The following is a 21,816-nucleotide window of genomic DNA, read 5'->3' as shown; positions in this document are numbered from 1 at the left end:
GTTTTCAGTTCGGTGAGGATAACGCCATCCGTGAATACAGCAGGTCTGTCGCATGGTTGGAAATTTTCATTCCATCTTTTGCACATTTTCATTTTTAATTTTCATTCCACATGATGATGTTTCAAACATTTCAAAGCCTGGTATACTTGGCTTTTATTTGTGCAATACATATGCGCGTACAAAGCTTGTTTAGACATGCAAAGATGTTTACACATTCAACAAATATTTCACAAAATTCACTACATACATACAAACTCAATCCGGTGCTCTTTAATAAAATGTACACAATTGAAATGCTACTCTATAGGAATGTACTTCTACTTATGGGATGGAAAGGATAGTATAATCAGTGAGCAACAGTGATATTCACAGTACACATATTCACATTTCAGAGGACTTCGCTGTGCTGTTACTTTCACTGACTGTTATCTTTCCAGGGGCATCTGAAGATACGACTCTGTGGGCTTCTGAGTGAACTGTCGATGTTTTGTGCTGATACATTATTCGGAGTCCTACTGGAGCTCATATAGCAGATCCTGAACAGTCAGCGCCAGCTCCTGAAAGTTTGGTCTCTCCTCTGCTTTCTGAAAGGAACAGCAAAGGAAACCTCTAGGATTAGGGCCAATATTAAATGTCAACTCAACCGAGAGTTGCAATAAAATATGAAAATTCACTTACATCAAGCCAGCAGCTTGACATAATGCTGTAAACTCTTTCGTTGGCCAACTGGGGGCGAAAGAGGCGCAGGCCCCGGGACACCTGGTCCACTATTTCCGTGTTGTTGAGGCGCTCATAAGGAAGCCGTCCCAGAGTGTACACCTCCCACATTAAAACCCCTAATGGATTATATAAATGGTTAGAATTTAAAATCATTATGCTTTTATGCAATTTGAGCAAACAAAACAAAACAAAATATAAAGGTCAAAAATAGATATCAACAGAACAAGAAAACATTACATGCATAAAAAAATATATTTTTAAATGAAGGTATTAATGCATTAATTGTAATATAAATTCCCAATGTATGTATTTAGTTTTCCATTTAACTATTTAATTACAATTTTAAAGAATACTTTTGTTAGCACATTTATTTTCCCTATGTATTCACCAAAACTGTTTTTATACAGTAGAGTAATTATTAATTAACCTATTAAATCATTTGCACCTTTATTATTTTTAATACTGAAGTTTCTGTGTCCACTCACTTTGAAGTACATCAATAAAACAGTAAAAATATATACAGTATATTACTTACCATATGCCCAGATGTCAGACTTACTGCTGAATTTGCAGTAAAGAAGGACTTCGGGTGGCGACCAGCGGACAGGGAACTTTGAGCCAACCGAGCTTGTGTATTCATCATCTAAAACATACCTGGAAGGTTTGGAGGAAGAGGATTTTAATATTATGCTGATGATGTACCAGTGTGTCTTGTTCTTTTTGCAACTTATGTAAAGTGTTTTACCTTGATAGCCCAAAGTCAGTCACTTTGACAGTGCCATTTCCATCTACTAAACAGTTCCTGGCAGCCTGGAGATAAAACAAACAATGCTTTTGGTTCAGGAATAATCATTAAACCTTCAGCGTTATCTTTGGGTAGCAAACAGGATTTTTCTTTTTTAAGCTTTGACACAGTGGATCATTGTCTCTCACCAGGTCTCTGTGGATGTACTGGTGTGACTCGAGGTAGGCCATGCCCTCAGCGACATCTTTACACATCTCTAGCAGCTGGATGCTTGTTGGGTGCTGCTTCAGGCCCTCCTTGAGGTATGTGAGGAGGCAGCCGTTTGCAAGGTACTCGGTCACTATATAAATAGGCCTTTGTTTGGTGCACACGCCATAGAGCTGGACAAGGTTCTCATGGCGAAGCTTCCTTGTTTGAGCAAAAAGAAGAAGGAACTTAAGCACTGTGAGCTGGGTTTCCTCAAAGACATTAAAGGAACTACCATTCCCAGTATGACAGATCAGTTTTATGAGTCTTGTGCACAAACAGACTCATCTTAGAGTGAGTTAGACATTCAGCAATTATCATTTAGTTGTGCTTACATCATGATTTTTGCTTCTTCTATGAAATCATCTTCTGACATGGAGCCCTCTTTAATCATTTTAATGGCCACATCATGCTGTCCCTGCCACTTCCCATACTTCACCACTCCAAATTGTCCAGATCCCAACTCCTTGATGAAGGTGAGGTAGCGTGGGTCAATCTCCCACACACCTACGTCAAACAAGAGAAAATAATTGTGCTCTTTTAGCATGTAACGACCTCATTAAAATAACTGCTTGACACGTTGTATATATCTTTTTAGCGCTGCTGCTGAGAGATAAATGAGATGCCACTCTTGGTTACCATAAACACTAGAAACATTTTTCCTTTTATCAAACTAAAAACCAGGTAATCAGGTGCACAGACAGAAAACCATTTTTAATCTTCTGATCTCATACTAGGCACAAAAGTGTAATAACTTTGCCAAATATACTAATAGCACAAAACACTGTTAAAACAATGATCAGTATCTTACATGTTAGCTTTTATACACTCTCTGAAAGCTGTTATAATAAAAAAGAATACATTCATAATCCAAGAAAGCAGGTGTAATTAAATTTCATCTGCAGTCATAATCTTACCATAACCAAGGCCTGCTGTGGATGGGGGCCGTGCCCGGTTAGATACGATGTGTTTCAGTCTGCTAACCATGCCTAGTGGGGAGATAACAAAGCCACATTACCTATTAAGATAGTCATTTTTGAAAAGATGACTGGAATATGAATTGCAAGAATGAACTAATTCATTGAGCTTTGACATGTGAGTGAAAGGGCTACAGAAGACGTTAAAAAAGAAAATAAAAAGCAACTGTAAATTTAAGTTAAATAAAGTGGAGATTAATAATAAAAAAAGAATAATTAAACCCACAAAATTTCCAATGGCCCCCTACCCCCCCCCCTCAAACTTGCTTATGACTCATTTCCTTTTTCCTGTTACCGTAACCAAATTTGAAAATGAGTTTATTGTGTAACAAATACCACAGTATTAAAGCTGAGACTATGTATCCATATGGCCCGGGCAGTTATATTGACCTGCTGCGTTGTGCTGGTGATAGTTGATGAGCTCTGCGATGGTGTTAAAATTATGCTTTTCTGCCAAGTAATACTGGCTCTGCTGGGTGGTGCAGATGTTATAATGTCGGCAGCTTCCAACAGCTTCCCTGTAGAGAGAAGAGTAACACGGGTGGATTTAGTTCGCACGTTTTCACTGGAACCACCGAACAGGAATGATTTATCATATATGCATAATTAGGTAAAATCTCCTCAGTGTTCTGAACAGGGTAGCTCAGTCTTGGAATTTAAAAAAAAGTACCGCAGACACATTAGTCCTAGTTTTGCATAAGTCATTTACATCTCTCTCCCTCTGTGGGCCACTGTTTCCTCTTTCATTACAAACAGTTCTTCTTTTCATGCGTTCACACATGACCGGAGCGAGTGGATACACTATATAAATGGTAGCAGTGTTTAACACCGCTAAGCTTACTCACCCGCCACCCCTTGTGAGCAGAGACACAGTGTATTTCCCAGCCTTGCTGGAGTCCCGCACCAAGAAGCCTCCATCTTTGTTCTGATTACAACAACATATTTCATAAGTTTTGACTTAAACACAGTCCGGAAACATATTTTTGGCAATGACAGTCATGGGTTTACCTCAGCCTTTAACAGTTTTTCTGCTTGACTACGGTTCATATTCTTGCAATACCAGCTGTCAATAAAAAAAATAAACAATTTTTAATTCTTCCTGAATGTTGTTGTATTAGTTCAACAATAAGAAATTAATTAGAGTGCAGATAAGGAACCAAGAATGAGTTAGGTTAAGAATAATAAAATGTATAACCATATGTGACATTAATACACCTATTTAGGGGCAAAGCAATAACACTGATACTCACTCGAATCTTTCTAGCCCATCTTCAGCTTCTACAACATAATTGCTTGGTATATAACCCTCTTTTCTGGAAAAGAAAAGAACATTAACAGATGGCACATGCAAAACGTGAACTTCTTCTTAACACCAGCAGATTCTAACTTTTACAAATCATTCAAGTGAATCGTATATTATATAAATTCATTTCTACTTGTTATGCAAAATTTATGAACTAACGAGCCGTGTAGCCCCGGAAGCCACTTTTTGAACGTTCTCTTATATAAATTATCTTTAATCTGTGTGCTTCAAAATCATCACTGATTATCTGTCTTCCTCATTATAATGCTTGCAGTTGGTTTACTTTAGCCTCCACTGTAAGTTTCCAGAGTAAACTGATTGCGCTTGATTTTTGATTTGTCTGATGGGCTACGTGCGGTCACACTCTTCTTACGAGACATCTTTGGGTCACCTCTAGTCAGCTTACCCATATTTGTCTCGAGCTCTCCACCAGTTTGCATCGGACTTTTCCAGGATGGTGTACTCCTCATCCTTCCTTAGCTCCAGGTCTTGTGGTGTCATGGGTGTGTAACTGTACTCAGCTACAACAGTCATGCCTGCAGAGGACGCTGGTGGGTCAGGAGGCTGTGGAGGTAAAGGACGAGTAGGCTTTTTCTGGAAAAAAAAAAAGATAGCTTTTTGTCATATAGAAGAAAACAGTGTGTACTTGGTGAATGTTCATCTCATAGTCCTAGGTCTATACCTCTGCTGGGGTTGGAGGAAGCGGCTTCCTTGTTGACCTTCGAGATAGCTGTGATGTCACTCCTATGAAGGCATTATTAGATATATTAATTTAAAAGTTTAGGACCTGATCATTTTAGACTTTAAACTAAGGGGAGTCTAATTCTCACCATTCTTACTATCAAGCACTTTGCAACCCATGGCCTGTTTAACTTCCTGGTGGCAGCACAACCACACCCCATCAACCCAGAAGCATGGATGGTACTTCTGCGTCAGATCGCTGTTGAAGCGCACCACTGTACACGTATACGGCCACAGAGTTTTTCAGATACACAAGATATGGTCATGTTCATGAAAGATGATACGAGATACGGTGACGAAATGCGAGAATAGACATGCACACTTACATTCTTTGAGCTTCTTTATCCACGCAACCCGGGTGTCTTCAGTCTTAGAAAATATATACAGTGGCCCTTCATCATAAATGACCTGTGGAAAAATCCACAGCGGAGCAAGACGGCAATTTTCAGTATTTTTTTTCTTTATTTTTTTCAAGTTTGGTATTGCAGAATAGATTGCTGCAAGTGTGGCAAAAGTCTCTTCAAATGCGTTAACGGAAATTCAACACATGAACCCACGAAGTGTTACTTTGCTTTTTCTTTAATTAAGACATGTTTAGCTTGAACTTTTACTATTTATGGCAACATTGGCACTAAAAGCCCCTAGCTCATCTGAGTGTGAGAGGAAGTTTCACTTCTTAACAATTAACTTTCACAGTGTTAACTATTGGAGCACCGAACAGTCCTTGGAGAGCCTCACTCATGCTGCTGTGTGCTGCTCGTACGTGTTTTTTTTAATAGAAAGTGTTTGTTGTTCTTTTTCTGCAGCTCTATTCTTATATAATCTTCCTGTTACGTGTTCTGGCCCGAAGCTAAACAGCAGTGAAAGCAAGCAAAGTGTATATTTTATATAAAGTTTAATCGGGTACAAAGCATTTGCATTTGACTCTTGTTTATAACTTCAGTAATGAAAATTGGATTGAAAAATATCTACCTGGAATGGATACATGCGCTCTTGTGGGGCATTGGGCTCTGGCTGGACTATCTCTACACACTTGATCTTCTCTAGGTCAACTGACCCTTTCAGACCTTTTCGCTTCTGCTTAACAGAAGAGGAAACAGTCAGGTAAGTCCAAGATAAAGAGCCAAGTGTTTATTTGGTGGCCCAAGGTTGCCAGCCAACATTAATATGAAACGAACCTTTCTTCAGTTCTATATACATACCATTTTGTCTGTGTCAAAGTCATAGTAGGATATTTTTTCTGCTGTGAGAACAAACATTCTCTCTTTGTAGTTTAAAGGTGAGGTCTTCTTCTTCTGTTGAGATCTTTTAATGAAGACTTCTTCCAGTATAGAGTCTGACATGATTCATTCAGGATTCAGCTGCACTGGAACAAGTGACAAATGGATACGTTTAAAAAGAGTAATCATGGCGTAACACAATGCTTCTCCACTAAACAGCATGTTCACACCCCGACTACAACAGCATCTGTAATTCTGCTGAGAGCTGTGACTGGCTCAGCATTATGATAAAGCCTCAAGTTTTGCTGAACTTTACACTTATTCAGTGTTTTCGTTTCCTTTGAAAAGCATTTTAAAGAATGTAATACCTACCCACTGTTCATAGAGTTGGAGCAGTGCCACTGCAACAGGTGAAAGTGGAGATCTGGAAAGAGATGAACAGGCATGCAGTGTTAGCGCATATCGCTGTGTGATTAGGTGTAGTTTGCATAAGCCCTGCTTTTCCTGACAGCAACATCCTCGGTTTCCAACATTTGCCTCTGTGGCACATCTGTTTCTCTTAGCTGTTACATCCTGGTCATCTGGATACAGTATTTAACTCCTCTTTGCCTTTGGAATGGATATCAAGTGCCTGATTTGTTGATCCAAAAACCTGGCTAAATACAGTAGTATAGTTCTTTCATTTTATATAACTATACAGTCTAGACATGATTCATTTTTTGTTTTACTTCTAAATAAAATTTGTTTGCTGGCAAACATACCATGTAATATATCACTCCTACTATCAGAAGGCTTCCTTCCCCTCGGGCACATTTATACATTTTACCACGCACATAAGATAAGTAGGCAAATGAAAAAGGCTCTCTTTTTGCTTTATGGCAGTGTAGTGTGTCTTGTTTGCAGCACCTCCTAACCACCAGCGCTGAAATGAAACTTGCACCTCCAAAACAAGACACATTGATAGAATCTGAGTGAAGGGGAGCATACAATAATTAATTGTTGTGGAAATTAGTAACATAGCGACATTAACAGCCTGATATTTTAGGGGAAATATAGCTAGCTGAAACTTAATTCAGTATAAATAGTACTGCAGTGACGGTACACGCAGAAAATCACGACAACTGATGAAAACAAAGCTGAAAGATATTGATGATAGGTTGGGAAGCAAAGGCTTCTTTGGTTCTGACCAATGCAGAACTAAAACTAAAATCTCACCAAATGACCAGAAGAAAAGCCAAGGTATTCCCGTCACCACATTGTTCTAAAAGTGCAACAAAAGTGCACCAATGCGGGGAAGTTATTTGTTACCGGTTACCGCTCAAATGTGAACTATCAAATTCTCAGACTCACCCTCGTTACACGGCCGAGCGCTCACTGTGTGTCAGTTTCTGTCAGATGTGTGCGCACTTCAACTCAGCCTATTTTCAGCTTAGTGAGAGAGAGAGAGAGAGAGAGAGAGAGAACTTCCTTCTATCATCTGAACTGTAACTGTGGCACTACGAGAAGCTTCTGTTGCTCTCTGCTAACAGGGAGTCTGACATTTCTTTACACTCGAGTGACACTACCTGCTGGTGTTGTTTGTGCCTTCATGAGCAGACAGAGGTGTTCCCTATTCTGTGAAACATTGTTTACTCATTCCTCATTTAACACGACCCGTCTTTTCTCACATCACTAACTCGAGTGAAGGTCAAAAAACTCTGAGGGCGCACGCCCAAAACTTTGATATGTGCCTCTAAATCAGTGAAGCCTTTTGACTGAAACTGTGCAGCTACCAATGCATCATGGCTACTCAGAGGAGATTATTTTTTTGCCTTTTCTGATGGGAGTTGACTCATGGTGGCTGACACAGACAAACTCATAGGGAAGTTGCATCAGTATTGCTTTGCAATATGAAGAGAGAAGAAACCCTGTGGCCTGCACCTCTTCTTACCTGACAGTATCTCTCTTTTAAATTTTGCTGTGCATGAGTTGGACATTTGAAAAGCATGTAATGTACCAGTTTTGGCAGGTTCCATTTGTAATTTTACTCTTCTGTGTGTGACCTAGACTATATAATCTAATACAGGCCAACTGTGTCACTACACCCTCTGTGTGAAAGGCAATTAAGTAGCAAATAAATCATTATAAATGGTCATTATTGCATTTTTTTATTCTAAAGTGCACAAATTTTGACTGCATGATGTCTGATGTGAATGACACAGCAGACACAACCTTATCATGAAAGACTAATGTTAACAGGAACCTGTAAAGATGCTGTGTTTCCTGATGTTTCCTGGTAGATAAGTGCTATGTGCAATAAAATGCGTACTTGTGTATGTGTGTTTGCGTGTGTCTCTGTGTGAGCATACGTAACAAAGAAACAGACAGAGAGAAAAAAAGTGAGTAATGTCACAAGACTGATTCTAACCACAAAGAATACTCAGGCATATTAAAATACCACATAAGTTTAACATTGTGGTGACTTGTGAGAACTATTTGTCAGGATACGAGAATTTCCTATGATGCACACGTAAGTATTAAAAATGACAGTTCAATGCAAGATACCTGTCATGGAGAGTCAGTAACTGTGTGAAAGTACAACCTGATTAGCGATAGCGATTTGCTTTACATTTAACCAGTTTCTGCTACAAAGAAAGCACTTTGATGAACAGTGTCAGTGTGTGCACATAAAGGATTATCAGCACTCAGCACACAACAGTACGTTTATGTCCAGAAAACATTCAAAACTTTATACATCGTTAGACTTTAAGCTGAAAATGTCACTTGTGGATTCATAATTTCATTGGTTATTTCACAGGATTTGCATACAAACGAAATTACAGTGGGTTTCAGTTGAGTACTTGCACTAATCTATGCTACTTTTGGCCTCGGTCTTTCAGATGAAGTGTACTCAAAGGTTGCTTCTCTCATTTATAGTTCTATGAACAAAGTGCGACTAAAAATACTTCCTTTAGAAACAAGTGCTGCTTACCCAGATGTTGAAAAATGACACACATCAGACAACTGCAGATGCTGAAGCTTGAAGAGTGGCATGGACCTTTGCCTCAGTAGCTGGCTTTCCATAAAATGTGTGTTGGTCTGTGATGCAAGAAGCTTAAAACACACCCACAGAGAGGAATCGACAGGGCTTACTTCCCCTTTTTCTTGCTGCTAATTTTCATATCAGCCTTCTGGACAGTTTTGGTGATAAGTGGAAGCGGGCTAAACATTAATGCAAGGCCATATTTGGTTGTTACATATAGTTACACTGTAACCTGAGTGGATTTCTTAGTTTCTCACCTGCTTATTACGTTGTTAAAAGATATTTCAAAATGATAACTTCTGCAGGCATTAAAGCCTTTTCACTGTGAGTAAAATGTATAGCTTGTGTTTTAGTATATTACTGACCCACTGAGTTTTGTCAGGTTTATGCTGTGCACTCCATGGCTGTCACTCTCCTTAAAATTGGGGCCGTTTGCAGTCTTTTCATGGTTTTGGCTTCTTTGCATCTCCGGCCGCTAGGGGGCAGACCTGTCTACGGCTGAGGTCTATTGAAGGGGCGACTTTAAGAACTGCTTCCGGCCTCCTTCTTCCTCTTTCCCTCTGCATCGGGTTGCAGCCATGGTATGCTACCATTACACCTAAAACAAATCTATCTCAATCCTGCCGATTAAAGTACAATTTCTGTATTTGATACACCCGGTCATGTTGATAATGTTACAATGTGCGTAACGATGGCGGTATTGGCCATCTTTGGTATATTTAACGCTGTTATATTGATGGATGCTATCTTAGTGGCGAAACGCCACTGTTGGTTTTTCTACTCCAACCGGCCTTTCTGTCAGAAGCGAAAAACTAAACAAGCGAAACATCACAATCAATTAACAGCTACGTCAAAACGTGTTTTGCTTTGTAAAAAGTATTGGAGCATCACTTGTTTACGCTGTTTTCATTAAAATAGCGATGCTAACGTGTTAGCTTGCCCCAACACTGCCGGCCACAGTTTAAATGATAAACTCGGTGCTTCTGTGTATTAAGTCAATTTCGAAAATGATTGAACAAAACTCTTTGATAGCTGTGCACTTGATTTTTCACAAGTGTTGTGAGTTTTATGGCTTGGGCCTGTTGGACGTGGCTAGCTAGTCCGCGTTGTGGTATTTTGTGTATACTGCACGTCTGCTCAAATGTTATTCTCTGTGTTGTGCAGGTGAACGTCCCGAAAACCCGCAGGACCTTCTGCAAGAAGTGCAAGAAGCACCAGCCCCACAAAGTTACCCAGTACAAGAAGGGGAAGGATTCTCTTTATGTACAGGGTAAATATGTTTGTCCTGTATTTAAGGGATGCACTGGTGTCTAAAGTCAAAAAAAGTGTCTGTATATAAAACATTGACCTGTGATCTGTCAAAAACATCTTTTTTAAGTGATATCAAGTCACTATGAGCCAGGAAGAACGTTCCTGTCGCAAAATACAAGCAGTTAAAAGTTTATTTTTCAGTAGATTTGATCAAGATTTTAGAGCAAATTGCACCAAATTTAACAGCATTTCCATAAATATATTTTAAGTAGCCAAAAAAGACTGGATTGATGACGTGGATGGATTCTTGTAAAACAGGTCATTTCTTTATTTTATATATAACTCAGTAAATTCTGCTTACTACATCTACTAATACAAACAAAGATATACACAAAGTCACACGAGCATCAGCAGTAAATTTTTAGCACGACACTGGCCTCATCTATGGCATTATCTGATTATTTGTCGTCACATATTTTGATAAATCAATAGATTAGTGTCTTAGCACTTAATATATCTACAATCTTTTTCCTATCACAGAAGGGAAATTGTAAGATGTCTGCAAATATGGGCCAATATTTTGTTTTGAACCCATAATGCATCAGTGGATCCTTGCTTTATTTTATTAATTGTTCAAGTATGTGTTGACTAAACTAAATGTTTTTCAGGTAAGAGGAGATACGACAGAAAGCAGAGTGGGTATGGCGGCCAGTCTAAGCCGATTTTCCGAAAAAAGGTAACCATGGCTTTCTCATTCAGTGCTGTAATAAAAGTATGTCCTTTTCCAGATTTATATTTTTCTGCTAATTTTGTCACACTTTAAAGTTTGAGATCATCATCATACTAATTGTTTATATTATAAAAAAATAACCTAAGTAAATAGAAAGCACAGTTTTTACTTTGCCCTGTGTGAAATCATGATTTAAGTGTAATTAGCCACATTTTTTGGGTAGTTGAGTAAAATTTCAATAGCCTCTCCCAGGCCTGAATACTGCCATATCTGTTGATATGAAGAAGTCACTTACTTCAATGTGTTGTACAGGTTTTAAGTTTTTAAAAAATATCAAAAAGCGGCACATCACGCCACAATCTAAAGGAATTAAGAAACGATGACAAACAAGACATTGATGTTATTAGTATGAAAAGGGTTGCAATGCTGTTCTCTGGCTTTGGAAACATGGAGAGAGCCATGGTCCACAAATGGAGAAAACTTGTGGGCAGTAACGAACCTTCTCAGGAGTGACTAGCCTATCCAAATTACTCTTAACAGCACATCTATGGCTCATCTCGGAGGTCGCAAAAGATCTAAAAAACTTGCCTCAGTTAAGATCAGAGTTCATGATTCAACAGTGGGGAGAGAGTTGACAAAAATGGCGTCCATGGGAGAGTTTCAAGGTGCAAACCATTACTGACCAAATAGTTTCACTTTCGCCCACCCTCCCCCTCCAAGACAGAAATATTCTGTGGACTGTCGAGAAGAGTTGAAATTTCTGGAAAATGTAAGTAGTGTTACATCTGGCACAAAACTAAAAGCATTTGATAAAATATACCAATCGAACATGGTGGCAGACGTGTGATGGTCAGAGGCTGTTTTGCCGCTCTGATTGATGGATCTATGACTTCTGCTCTCTGCCAGAAAATCCTAAAGTGTCCAGCCATCTGTTTGTGCTTTTATCTGCAAGTGCCCTCGGGTTATGCTGCAGGACTGATCCAAAACGCAACAGCAAGCCCTACTCAGATTATCTTTATCTAGTGTTAAAATGCTAAGGTGTGACAAATTCACAGGAAAAATGATCATGAAAAGGGTAAATACTATCTCACAGCATTGTACTGTTGGATTGATCGTGTTGAGATATATGTGAGGGGAAATGACACTCACTGAAATACTGTCAAACAGGCTAAGACTACAAAGAAGATTGTGTTGAGGCTCGAGTGTGTGGAGCCCAACTGCAGATCCAAGAGAATGCTGGCCATCAAGAGATGTAAGCACTTCGAGTTGGGTGGTGACAAGAAGAGAAAGGTAAGACTCACATATGTCCCTGGTATTGTAAAGATTGAAGTTAAATATTCTTTACAACATATTCTTTATATTAACTTTATTTCAGTAGTACTTTTCATAGTGGGTTTAATCTCGGCTAAAGCTACAGTTTGGTGTCAGAATCATCCCACAGAAATCTGTCATTAAAAATATTCTGACTTCTTATATTTGTAGGTAATTATTTTGTTACACATTTAATAACCTCATGTTCATAACCCACTATTAGTTTTTCATGCGACATATTGACATCTTTTATGTTAATTATGATAAATTATGGAACCAAAACGGTGACAGCTATAAAAATGCACATTTTGCATATCAGCTGTTTTTTCACTTAAACATGGATTTCCTGTTTGGAAAAAATAGTTTGCATAAAGCTGTTGTTACACATGCACACTAGCTTTGCACGCTAAAGATGGATATTGCAAGATATTCAAAGAAGGTGCACGAGAATGCAAACGTTGGATGCAGTTTGATGGGATATGTAATTATCTTGAGCCTATTCGCTCTCTAGTCGTCCCATTTCCTGTCAGAATTATTTGTTCTGGCAATTGTTTAATTCTTCAGATGTACATATAAAAATATGGATTTTAGAGTATTTGTCGGCGCTTCTGCCTAGGCAACACTCTTCAAGAGGTGGAAAAATACCCCAACAGTTTTTTCCAGTAGTGTGAAAGCGTCTGACACGAGCTCTGTGTGTTAGACGAGGGAAAGGGCCAACCCTGACCATGTCCGACTCGATTCTGCCCACCCTTTTCTGATGTAATTAGTGAGAAACCGCTTTTGAAATTGAGTTGTGAAAGAGGCATGCGTCTGCATGTATGAACGCATTTCACACGCTATAGCACCAGAATTGCATTAGGAAATGTTTGTTTGCTACACTTGATAAATGTGCAGCCCAGCTTGGATTTTAACTGGAGCATATTTCGCTTTCAGTGACAGATTGTTTTTCTTTTTGTTGTCGTTTTTTGTGGTTAGTGGTAAATTATATTTGTTTTGATGAGATGGTGACTCAGGGCTGGCTGTTGATTTATTGTGGTGGTTAAAATACGATGCATGAGTTGATCTCAATATATATATTGTCAATACAGTTATTAGTTTTTATTTATTTTTACAAGGTTTGCTGTTGAGCTTGTCGTCTTTGTTTTTTCTTCCTTCAATAGAAGCTCTAATACATGATTCTCAAATTCATGATTGGCTACCTTTTATTTCAATTTCAAATCTGACATCTGACCCACGTTAAACTCATGGACTGAACATACACACACCCACAATGGACAACTGTACCCTCAAACACACAATAATAACATGGACTGAACCACCACTCACAACCACTAGCACTTTATATAGCCTCTGTAGAAACTATCTACACCCTCACTTATCTTAACTGCACTACTGTATAGCTCTGTGTAAATAATCATTCTGTACATTCAATAATCTTTAATCCTACAACTGTTTACAACTTGCATAGTTCCCATTTCTGTATAGCTGTATATCTCAGATTCTGTAAAGTTATTTATTTCATATTCTGTATAGTTTTTCATATTTATATCCTGTTCATATCCTGTACATAGCTTGTTCTCACTACAGCCTATCCACTCTGTATGCATATGTGGCAGGACTTTACAACAGGCTGGTAAAGCTGATGAATGTGAAGATACTGGGTTTTATTTAGTCTTATTCAACTACAGTACAAAAGTCAGAATTTAATTATAAATTCATGGCAGTCACCACTGTAAAGTAATGCAAATATAAGTTGCACATTCTCACAAATGTTTCCCTCTGTTTTCTTACAGGGCCAGGTCATCCAGTTCTAAACTGTGGTCCAGTCATATGGATGAAGTTGTCACTATTTTCAATAAATGGATCCAAACATACTTTTGAGTGTTTGAGTTGAATCTTTTTTTTCCTTGTACAAAAATTCAAGCTTTGTCTCTTATGGTAATTTAACCTTTCAGTAGTCTAGACAGTTAACAGCAAGTGTTTAATTTATTGGATATAAATGGGATGAAGTGTGATCCATTTCCAGGCAGCTTTAATTTTAATTCACTAAGATTTACACAAGATAAACACCTAAAACTTATTCAGCTTCATTTTTTCCCAGACAATTGAGATATTGTACACGTCTCGGGTGCGTTTAACCACCTGAGGACTACAAAATGGTGTGCTTTCGTCTGACAAATGTACCCTGCCAGTTCAGCTTGTGAAGCCTTGTGAAATCGCTGCTGATGGGAGTGACAGTCAACAGAGCTGTGCCTGAAGGGTTGACAGATACAATTATTTTGCTCTGCTGAGTCTGAACTCCCATCTCCTTGTACTGAGGCAGGATCTGTGTGACGTTGCACTGCGGGCCACAGATCTTCCAACCGGGGGCAGCCCCAATGTTGAACCCTCGAGGACCACCTGTCTCCAGTTTGTTCAGCACAGCAACAGCCAGGCGGTTCTTCGACAGCGGCCTCTCCCACACTTCAAAATTGTTCCCCTGTAGAAAAAGGGGAAGTCTTACTGGTTTATACCTTCATCTGCCATTACCCACACTGATCATTTGTAATTAATGCTATAAAGAGCCTGTCAGGCTGATCACAAACCATGTAGCATTTCTAAACAGCAACGACAGGCTACCATAAATACTCTGAGCTGCCATTGCAGAAGGAGTTCGTACTGAGTCGCACACCCACCTTGGCAGTGCGATATCCCTGCTTGCCCATTGAATCTTGGCTGATGTCTATGATGCGTTTGTTCTGCAGGAGCTCCTTGGAGCGAGGACAAATGTCTCTGAGATCATTGGACATGAGCAGAGGAGATGCCATGATGGCCCATAACGCCATCTGAGACTCCTGCTGGTTGTGACTCAGGCCAAAGTTCCCAATTACAAGCTAGAGAAATAAATTCAATATGTAAATTCATAAGCAAATCAGGCTTAGTGATGATGCTACAGTGTGTCCACAACCTACAAAAATGTCTAAATACAATAGTAAGTATGAGGAGATTTAGATTAGCATTAGATAAAAAGAAAAATAAGCAGGTTCATGATAGTAAAACCACTCATGTCCAAGGCCTTCAGTAGAACAAAGTACCATATCGGGGTCATTCCAGCCTCCGGGTCCAGCTGCAGGGACGATGATGTCCTGATGAGCGGCAGTCCAGTCCAAGATGGATTTGACGGAGCTCCACGAGTCGAACACGTCATCAAAGTTGCGCCAGTGATTACAAGTCTCACGGATAGCTGTGTAGTTGGGCTGGAAGCACAGAAATGCTCTTTATTTTGAGTATACTCCATTATTTTTGCAGCATCTTCTACAAAAAACCAAGTTAACCATTAAAACAAGTTCTCACCTGTTTTAAAGGCCACTCGTACAACGGCCACTCACAAGAGTACAGGATAGGCCGTCCAGTGTTGTTCAGTGCTTTTGACATGTTTGTGTAGCCTTAAACAGAGCAAACATTTAGTAGTTAACCCTTTAAACACCTTAACTGGTAAATAAAATGATGTTTAGGAAAGAAATTTGACCTCCTGTATAGATGGAGAGTACATGTCCACATTGTTTGTTTGCGCGTATATTTTTATATATATTTTATATTTTATATGTATTTTTGTAAGCAGCTGGATAGCGTAGTGATAAGACTACACGAGTTGGAGACGCAAGTTCGACTCCCGCCTGGAGCGTATGTATCCAGCTACACACCTCATGCTAACCAAGCCTACAGCAGAAAGAAACAAAAACATAGAGAGATGAAAAGAGCTTACATGAAACAACTAGAAGTGTTCGGAAGAAGACTGCTTTCACAGGTACAACACACATGCTACGGCAAGGGGGAGCCAGGATGCCAGGTCAGGGGGGGAGATATCATCACCCGAGATTGGGTACCAAGTGGGAAGGATCATTAAGAGGAAGATTGTAGCTAATCCAGCCCCATATCAACAGGCCAAATATGGCCTGAACGGTCACGAGGTCAAAATGGGAGATGCCCCCAAGAATGGCAGAGGGTTTTTTTGTACGTTCATATATGTGTCTGTATGTGTATTTATACGGTGCCTGTTGTTCACCTTTGTGGCACTGCCAATCAGAAATAGAAACTCACCCTCTCCCAGCAAAGCCCGATTCATGAAGCAACCATCAAATTTGAGCAGATCAACATCCCAGTCAGCAAAAGTCTGAGCATCTTTCTCGTAGTAACCAAGGCTCCCAGGATATCCAGCACAGGTTTTGTCCCCCACATCTGCGTAGATACCCAGCTTCAGGCCATTAGAGTGGATCTTAAAGCATAAAAAAATATCAAAGATTTGTTGATTCATCTCAGTGAATGACAAATACCAGTGACATCCATTTTCTTTCACTTGTCCAATTCAAGGTCATATGGGTGCTGGAGCCCATCCGAGCAACCATGCCACTGTGCCTGTGCACGCTGGAAAAAGCTTGTACCATATCCCTTTAAGGGTTAAATAGTAAATTTTGCCCTAAGGATACTTAGGAGTACCGGGCTGTGGTCGACTCCTTTGTCACGTGGTGTGAGCAGAATCATCTGCAGCTCAACGTGGCAAAGACCAAGGAACTGATCGTGGCCTTCAGGAAGACCAGGAAACACTTGACCCCTGTTTCAATCCAGGGGGTCAGTGTTGACATTGTGGAGGACTATAAATACCTTGGAGTACACATTGACAATAAACTGGACTGGGCTAAAAACACCACAGCACTTTACAGGAAGGGCCAGAGTCGTCTCTATTTTTTGAGGCGACTGAGGTCCTTCAACATCTGCCAGAAAATGCTGAGGATTTTCTACGAGTCTGTTGTGGCCAGTGCGATCCTCTATGCTGTTGCATGCTGGGGGAGCAGGCTGAGGGTCGCAGATGCCAACAGACTTAATAAACTGATCCGTAAGGCCAGCAATGTTGTGGGGATGGAGCTGGACTCCCTCAAGGTGGTGTCGGAGAGGCGGATGCTGTCCAAGATAAAGACAATGTTGGATAACACCTCCCACCCACTCCATGACATGTTGGTCAGTCACAGGAGCTCGTTCAGTGAGAGACTGAGATTACCCATGATGCACCACTGAGCGACACAGGAAATCATTCCTGCCTGTGGCCATCTCCCTGTACAACGCATCCACTTAACACACTGTTTGCTGCTACAGCTACACATGTTTCTTTTCCAACTATTTATTTATAAGTGACTTATGTATGTATGTATGTATATATATGTATATATTGTACTATTCTTAGTTAGCGTATTGTCTGTCTTGTCTTAATGTTGGTTTAAAATGGAGCACTGTAACAAAAAATAATTTCCCCCAGGGATCAATAAAGTATTCTGATTCTGATTAGACATACAGACTGGAGTAGCCAGGGATCGAACCACTAGATGACCTGCTCTATCTCCTGAGCCACAGCTGCGCAGGCAAATTGCTAAAAAAGATGAACCCCCCAAAAAGCAAACAGATCATCCCAAGGGTCTACTTTACTCAAAAAAACAAACAAACCACTGATTCTGCTTAAAGCATAAACTTTCTGAGCAGGCAGTATGTTTCTTCCAGTAGGTGGCAATGTTGCACAGCTCTAAACGTGATTCTTTTAATACAGAACTCAAGGTTGCCTTAGTGGGCCTAAATATATTCCTTTCCTGCTAAACAATATATTTTTAGCAATCTTTATACGTGAAGCCTTATACATCGAAATGCGCCTGGCATCATGGCTTCCAGCTCCTTTCTATTGTGAGTCTCCTGCGAAGAGAGTCAACGGCAGCACTTTCCTATCCAACACAATATGTGCTTGCACATCTTCCCTGGCTCCAGGTGCTATACTGGAAGGTAATTTGACAACAGATTCCACATCTGCTCCTTTCCTATTCATTATGTAAATACCTGCAGGTCAGCTTGAATGGGTATATGATGAATATGTAATCACTTATTTCTAGAGATATTCAACCAGGGCTACAAGAACTTTTTAACATCTGAAATTTTAGACACGTTGTACTGACATGATAATACTGCATACCATAAAATCACAGCGGCATGTTGAACATAAAGTGGGTTTATCATTCTTTGAACTGTGTATATTATTCAAACTGCTGCCCCAAAGCTGGAAGCTACAATAAACGCAGTCACGTCCTCTCACATGGTCTCATTTTGCTTCTCCCAGCTAGTAAAGTATTTCTCACTTTCACCGAGTCTCTCTGAAGCTCTTTCTGTTTGATGTCCATAGAGGAATTATGGCATTAATACTATATTCACATCCAGACTTTTCATTCCTCTTCCATAACTAATACTCACATAGTCGGCCAGTTTCTTGATGCCTCCTGGGAATCGTTTGGGGTCTGCCTGCAGGCGGCCCTGGGCATCACGCTGGTGGGAGGGCCAACAGTCATCGATGCAGACGTACTCGTAACCGGCCTCTTTCCAGCCCTCCTTCACCATCACATCTGCCATCTGCATGTACAGATGCTCACTGCCAAGGCAACAGGAGGAGACAGGCGGGGTTAATATTAGCCGTTAGAAGCCAGTGTACAATGTAATGTGTAATGGATATATGGCACACACCAATATTTAGAGATGAAGGAGATATTATAACAGTGAGCAAAAGGTTTGCTCAGAGGTGAATAACATTACGTTTTGTGAGGAAAAATATGCCAGGCACAAAAATGGAGGCATTAGTGAGGTTGAAAGCAAAACCACGTTTACGTTATCTTTAATTCAAGAAAATATATATATGTTAGATATGTTAACCTGTAATTATGACTTAACATATCATCATTATGAGAAAACCCTGAATGAACCCTGCGGTAGTGTTGTGCGAAACTGCAAATTTTGGTATCAATGCCATACCAAGTAAATACAAGGCCAATATTACGGATACCAAAAACAATACTAATGTTTTTCACATATAACGGCATCTTATGTAGGGGACAGCAGTGTGTCATTAGTACTGATCCAGTATCAGTGTAGGTATCGATATTGGCTTGATCTGCCCACTTCTACCCTGCACCATCAAGTACACTCGGGCCTAAAACAGACCTACTGTGATCACTTCCAGCTCCTCCAGAGCAGCTTTGAATGATTTTGATTACAAAATAATGCTTACTTATCCTCTATTGAGCCAGGTTGCTTACACTGACCAATTTATTATTGCTCAGTATATGTACGTGAAACTTTGGCTATTTTAAACGAGTTTTCTCATTTTTAAAGCCTTGTTTTATATGTGCATCATTTCCCCCCAACCAATCTGGACCTCACATATTTCTCCACTAGACTTTAACAATAAATGACTTTTATGTTACAGCTGTTGCAAATTTTGCTTCCACAATACACAGTACTTGCTGACACCAATATCTCACACATCAACGTCCCCCAATGCCTGAATCCAGAGAACAAAGAAAGGCGAACTTAATCAGCTGTCAACGACTATTTCAATCACGTGATCCTGCTCTTATTCTTATGACAGCCCCTCATAACGAGTTCCTCCGTACTTGTATAAAAATACCACACTTTCAAGGCAGATTAAACATATAATGAATGGTGAAGGCGTGCTTACTAGTTGTCACAAGAAATGTCTTTCCTCTTTAATAATACCTGATTACCTGGCTAAATGCAAATGCCACTTCCTGTAATCAATGGTGAATTCTTTTAGGTGAGGTTTTTAAATGTGTTTCAGTGATATGTTCAGTTTTAACAGAGTATGTAGGCTTGTGCTTTGATTTAGCGTACATACACGTCAGGATAACCGGATCACTTCTTACCTGATGCAGTTATTTGGGTCCGTGTCACAGTCGATGTTACACATGAACCTCTCCCAGTGCAGCCAGCCCATGGTGGGTTTCAGCGCCAGACCATTGTCCAGCGCCTCAGCAGCAGGACTCATTAAGCTGATAATTACGAGAAGACAGGCAGCTCTGCTCATTTTAGATTTTCAGCTCGACAATAGTTGTGCAGTGACCGGCAACAAACGACTGTAGTTCTTTCACTATTCATTTCCTAGTGCCAAAGCCAGCCAGCCCGCCTCCCGTGGATGAGTGACACAAAGCTGGACCAATTGAATTAAAATGCGTCTGTTACCGTCCAATGACGTTGCTGGAAACCAGGAAGCGCCGGGATTTAACCTAAAACTCAGGTGAAAAACATGAAAAGTCAGGTGACACCACGAGGCAGGTGATGGTCTTGTGATTCACCCGAATACAAAAACATCGCCGCAACCACGTGATTAATTTCACACCTAATCTGGTAGATGGGGAAATAGTAAAGTTGATGCACATTTATAAGACTAAATTGGGTATGAAAACACTCTATTGTAGTAATTTTCCACCCTAACACTGTTTACACCGCTTTTGTCTCCAACAAAAGCTTTTAAAAATAAGCTTCCATCTCTCATTTAAAATGCCTGTCTGAGTCCCGCATTAAAGTATGCATTGCGTAGGACAGAATTTCAGTTTCCATCAGTATGCTTTAACAGAGATAAATGCATGTGGGTAATTTAATGTAGTAGAGCACATTGCCATTTTTAAAAATCGCAGTTAACTCCTATCATCATTACTGTCCTGCATGGAAAGAATTTTTTTATTTAAAGTTTTATTACTTTGAGGTTGATAGTTTTCAGTCCACTTAAGATCGAGTGGATTTGATCCTTAAAGAAACATATTCGAGTAAATTACCTTGTAGCATCAGGTACACCTGTGCACATTGCAGTGGGAATAAGTAGTAAGTGAATGAGTATTAACCCCCAGAGTGAAAGTATCCACTGCTTTGACTCCACCATGTCAAAACAGTGGTGCTGCATCTAAGTAGAAGCAACCCTCCAGCAGTGTTGGTCAAGTTACTTGAAAAAAGTAATCAGTAACTAATTACTGATTACTTCCCCAAAAAAGTAATCCCGTTACTTTACTGATTACTTATTTTCATCCATCCATCCATCCATCTTCATCCGCTTATCCGAGGTCGGGTCGCGGGGGTAGCAGCCTAAGCAAAGAGGTCCAGACCTCCCTCTCCCCAGCCACCTCCTCCAGCTTGTCCGGGGGAATACCAAGGCGTTCCCAGGCCAGCCGAGAGATATAATCTCTCCAGCGTGTCCTGGGTCTGCCCCGGGGCCTCCTCCCGGTGGGATATGCCTGGAACACCTCGCCCAGGAGGCGCCCAGGGGGCATCCTTGCCAGATGCCCGAACCACCTCAGCTGGCTCCTTTCGATGTGGAGCAGCAGCTGCTCTACTCTGAGCCCCTCCCGGATGGCCGAACTTCTCACCCTATCTCTAAGGGAGAGGCCAGCCACCCTTCGGAGGAAGCTCATTTCCGCCGCTTGTATCCGCGATCTCGTTCTTTCGGTCACTACCCACAGCTCGTGGCCATAGGTGAGGGTAGGGACGTAGATCGACCGGTAAATTGAGAGCTTCGCTTTTACACTCAGCTCCCTCTTCACCACGACGGACCGGTGCAGCGTCCGCATTACTGCAGCCGCAGCCCCAATCCGTCTGTCGATCTCCAGCTCCCTTCTCCCATCACTCGCGAACAAGACCCCGAGATACTTGAACTCCTCCACTTGGGGCAGGAACTCATCCCCGACCCGGAGTGGGC

The 21,816-nt window shown here is 40.5% G+C and overlaps 3 protein-coding genes across 8 annotated transcripts; 1 reads left to right on the top strand and 2 right to left on the bottom strand.

Annotated features, from left to right (window-relative positions):
• Nucleotides 1-76: 76 nt before the first annotated feature.
• Nucleotides 77-9,036, bottom strand: btk (Bruton agammaglobulinemia tyrosine kinase). 6 transcript variants are annotated; one of them, XM_080289586.1, is made up of 20 exons: nt 8,924-9,036; nt 7,303-7,380; nt 6,325-6,376; nt 5,935-6,098; nt 5,705-5,812; nt 5,059-5,140; nt 4,822-4,947; nt 4,674-4,735; nt 4,398-4,585; nt 3,939-4,001; nt 3,697-3,751; nt 3,534-3,613; nt 3,079-3,206; nt 2,629-2,700; nt 2,047-2,218; nt 1,654-1,873; nt 1,466-1,530; nt 1,256-1,374; nt 679-836; nt 77-584 (listed from the first exon to the last, which is right to left on the bottom strand). In XM_080289586.1, the coding sequence occupies exons 4-20, from the start codon at nt 6,073-6,075 to the stop codon at nt 513-515; spliced, it is 1,911 nt and encodes a 636-aa protein (XP_080145712.1). In that variant the 5' UTR covers nt 6,076-6,098; nt 6,325-6,376; nt 7,303-7,380; nt 8,924-9,036; the 3' UTR covers nt 77-512. The 6 variants fall into 6 exon arrangements, with proteins under 6 accessions (XP_080145712.1, XP_080145722.1, XP_080145717.1 ...); XM_080289596.1 differs by having other exon boundaries at nt 5,705-5,809; XM_080289591.1 differs by having other exon boundaries at nt 5,935-6,093.
• rpl36a (ribosomal protein L36A) lies at nt 8,314-14,140 on the top strand. The gene is made up of 6 exons (XM_026146257.2): nt 8,314-8,461; nt 9,454-9,555; nt 10,139-10,244; nt 10,894-10,961; nt 12,123-12,245; nt 14,060-14,140. Exons 2-6 carry the CDS (start codon nt 9,553-9,555, stop codon nt 14,078-14,080), a joined length of 321 nt encoding a protein of 106 aa, XP_026002042.1. The 5' UTR covers nt 8,314-8,461; nt 9,454-9,552; the 3' UTR covers nt 14,081-14,140.
• gla (galactosidase, alpha) lies at nt 13,910-20,268 on the bottom strand. The gene is made up of 7 exons (XM_026146243.2): nt 19,994-20,268; nt 18,531-18,705; nt 16,347-16,521; nt 15,600-15,691; nt 15,341-15,502; nt 14,942-15,139; nt 13,910-14,745 (listed from the first exon to the last, which is right to left on the bottom strand). The coding sequence occupies exons 1-7, from the start codon at nt 20,152-20,154 to the stop codon at nt 14,416-14,418; spliced, it is 1,293 nt and encodes a 430-aa protein (XP_026002028.1). The 5' UTR covers nt 20,155-20,268; the 3' UTR covers nt 13,910-14,415.
• Between the last annotated feature and the right edge of the window lie 1,548 nt (nt 20,269-21,816).

This window comes from Astatotilapia calliptera, chromosome 2 (assembly GCF_964374335.1).
Source record: "Astatotilapia calliptera chromosome 2, fAstCal68.1, whole genome shotgun sequence".
NCBI classification, from domain to species: domain Eukaryota; kingdom Metazoa; phylum Chordata; class Actinopteri; order Cichliformes; family Cichlidae; genus Astatotilapia; species Astatotilapia calliptera.
The sequence above is the reverse complement of the archived record's forward strand: the minus strand, read 5'-3'. Positions and strand labels throughout refer to the sequence as shown.

Excerpts from the sequence above, each read along its gene's own strand:
- gla (XM_026146243.2), bottom strand. The coding sequence starts at position 20,154 with ATGAGCAGAGCTGCCTGTCTTCTCGTAATTATCAGCTTAATGAGTCCT. Across the intron at positions 18,706-19,993 it reads GACCCAAATAACTGCATCAG|TGAGCATCTGTACATGCAGA; the intron begins GTAAGAAGTGAT and ends TTGCCTTGGCAG. Across the intron at positions 15,140-15,340 it reads GCTGGAATGACCCCGATATG|CTTGTAATTGGGAACTTTGG; the intron begins GTACTTTGTTCT and ends TTATTTCTCTAG.
- rpl36a (XM_026146257.2), top strand. Across the intron at positions 10,962-12,122 it reads AGCCGATTTTCCGAAAAAAG|GCTAAGACTACAAAGAAGAT; the intron begins GTAACCATGGCT and ends ACTGTCAAACAG. Across the intron at positions 12,246-14,059 it reads GTGGTGACAAGAAGAGAAAG|GGCCAGGTCATCCAGTTCTA; the intron begins GTAAGACTCACA and ends GTTTTCTTACAG.
- btk (XM_080289586.1), bottom strand. The coding sequence starts at position 6,075 with ATGTCAGACTCTATACTGGAAGAAGTCTTCATTAAAAGATCTCAACAG. Across the intron at positions 3,752-3,938 it reads GATGGGCTAGAAAGATTCGA|CTGGTATTGCAAGAATATGA; the intron begins GTGAGTATCAGT and ends TTTTATTGACAG. Across the intron at positions 1,874-2,046 it reads GAAGAAGCAAAAATCATGAT|GAAGCTTCGCCATGAGAACC; the intron begins GTAAGCACAACT and ends TGCTCAAACAAG.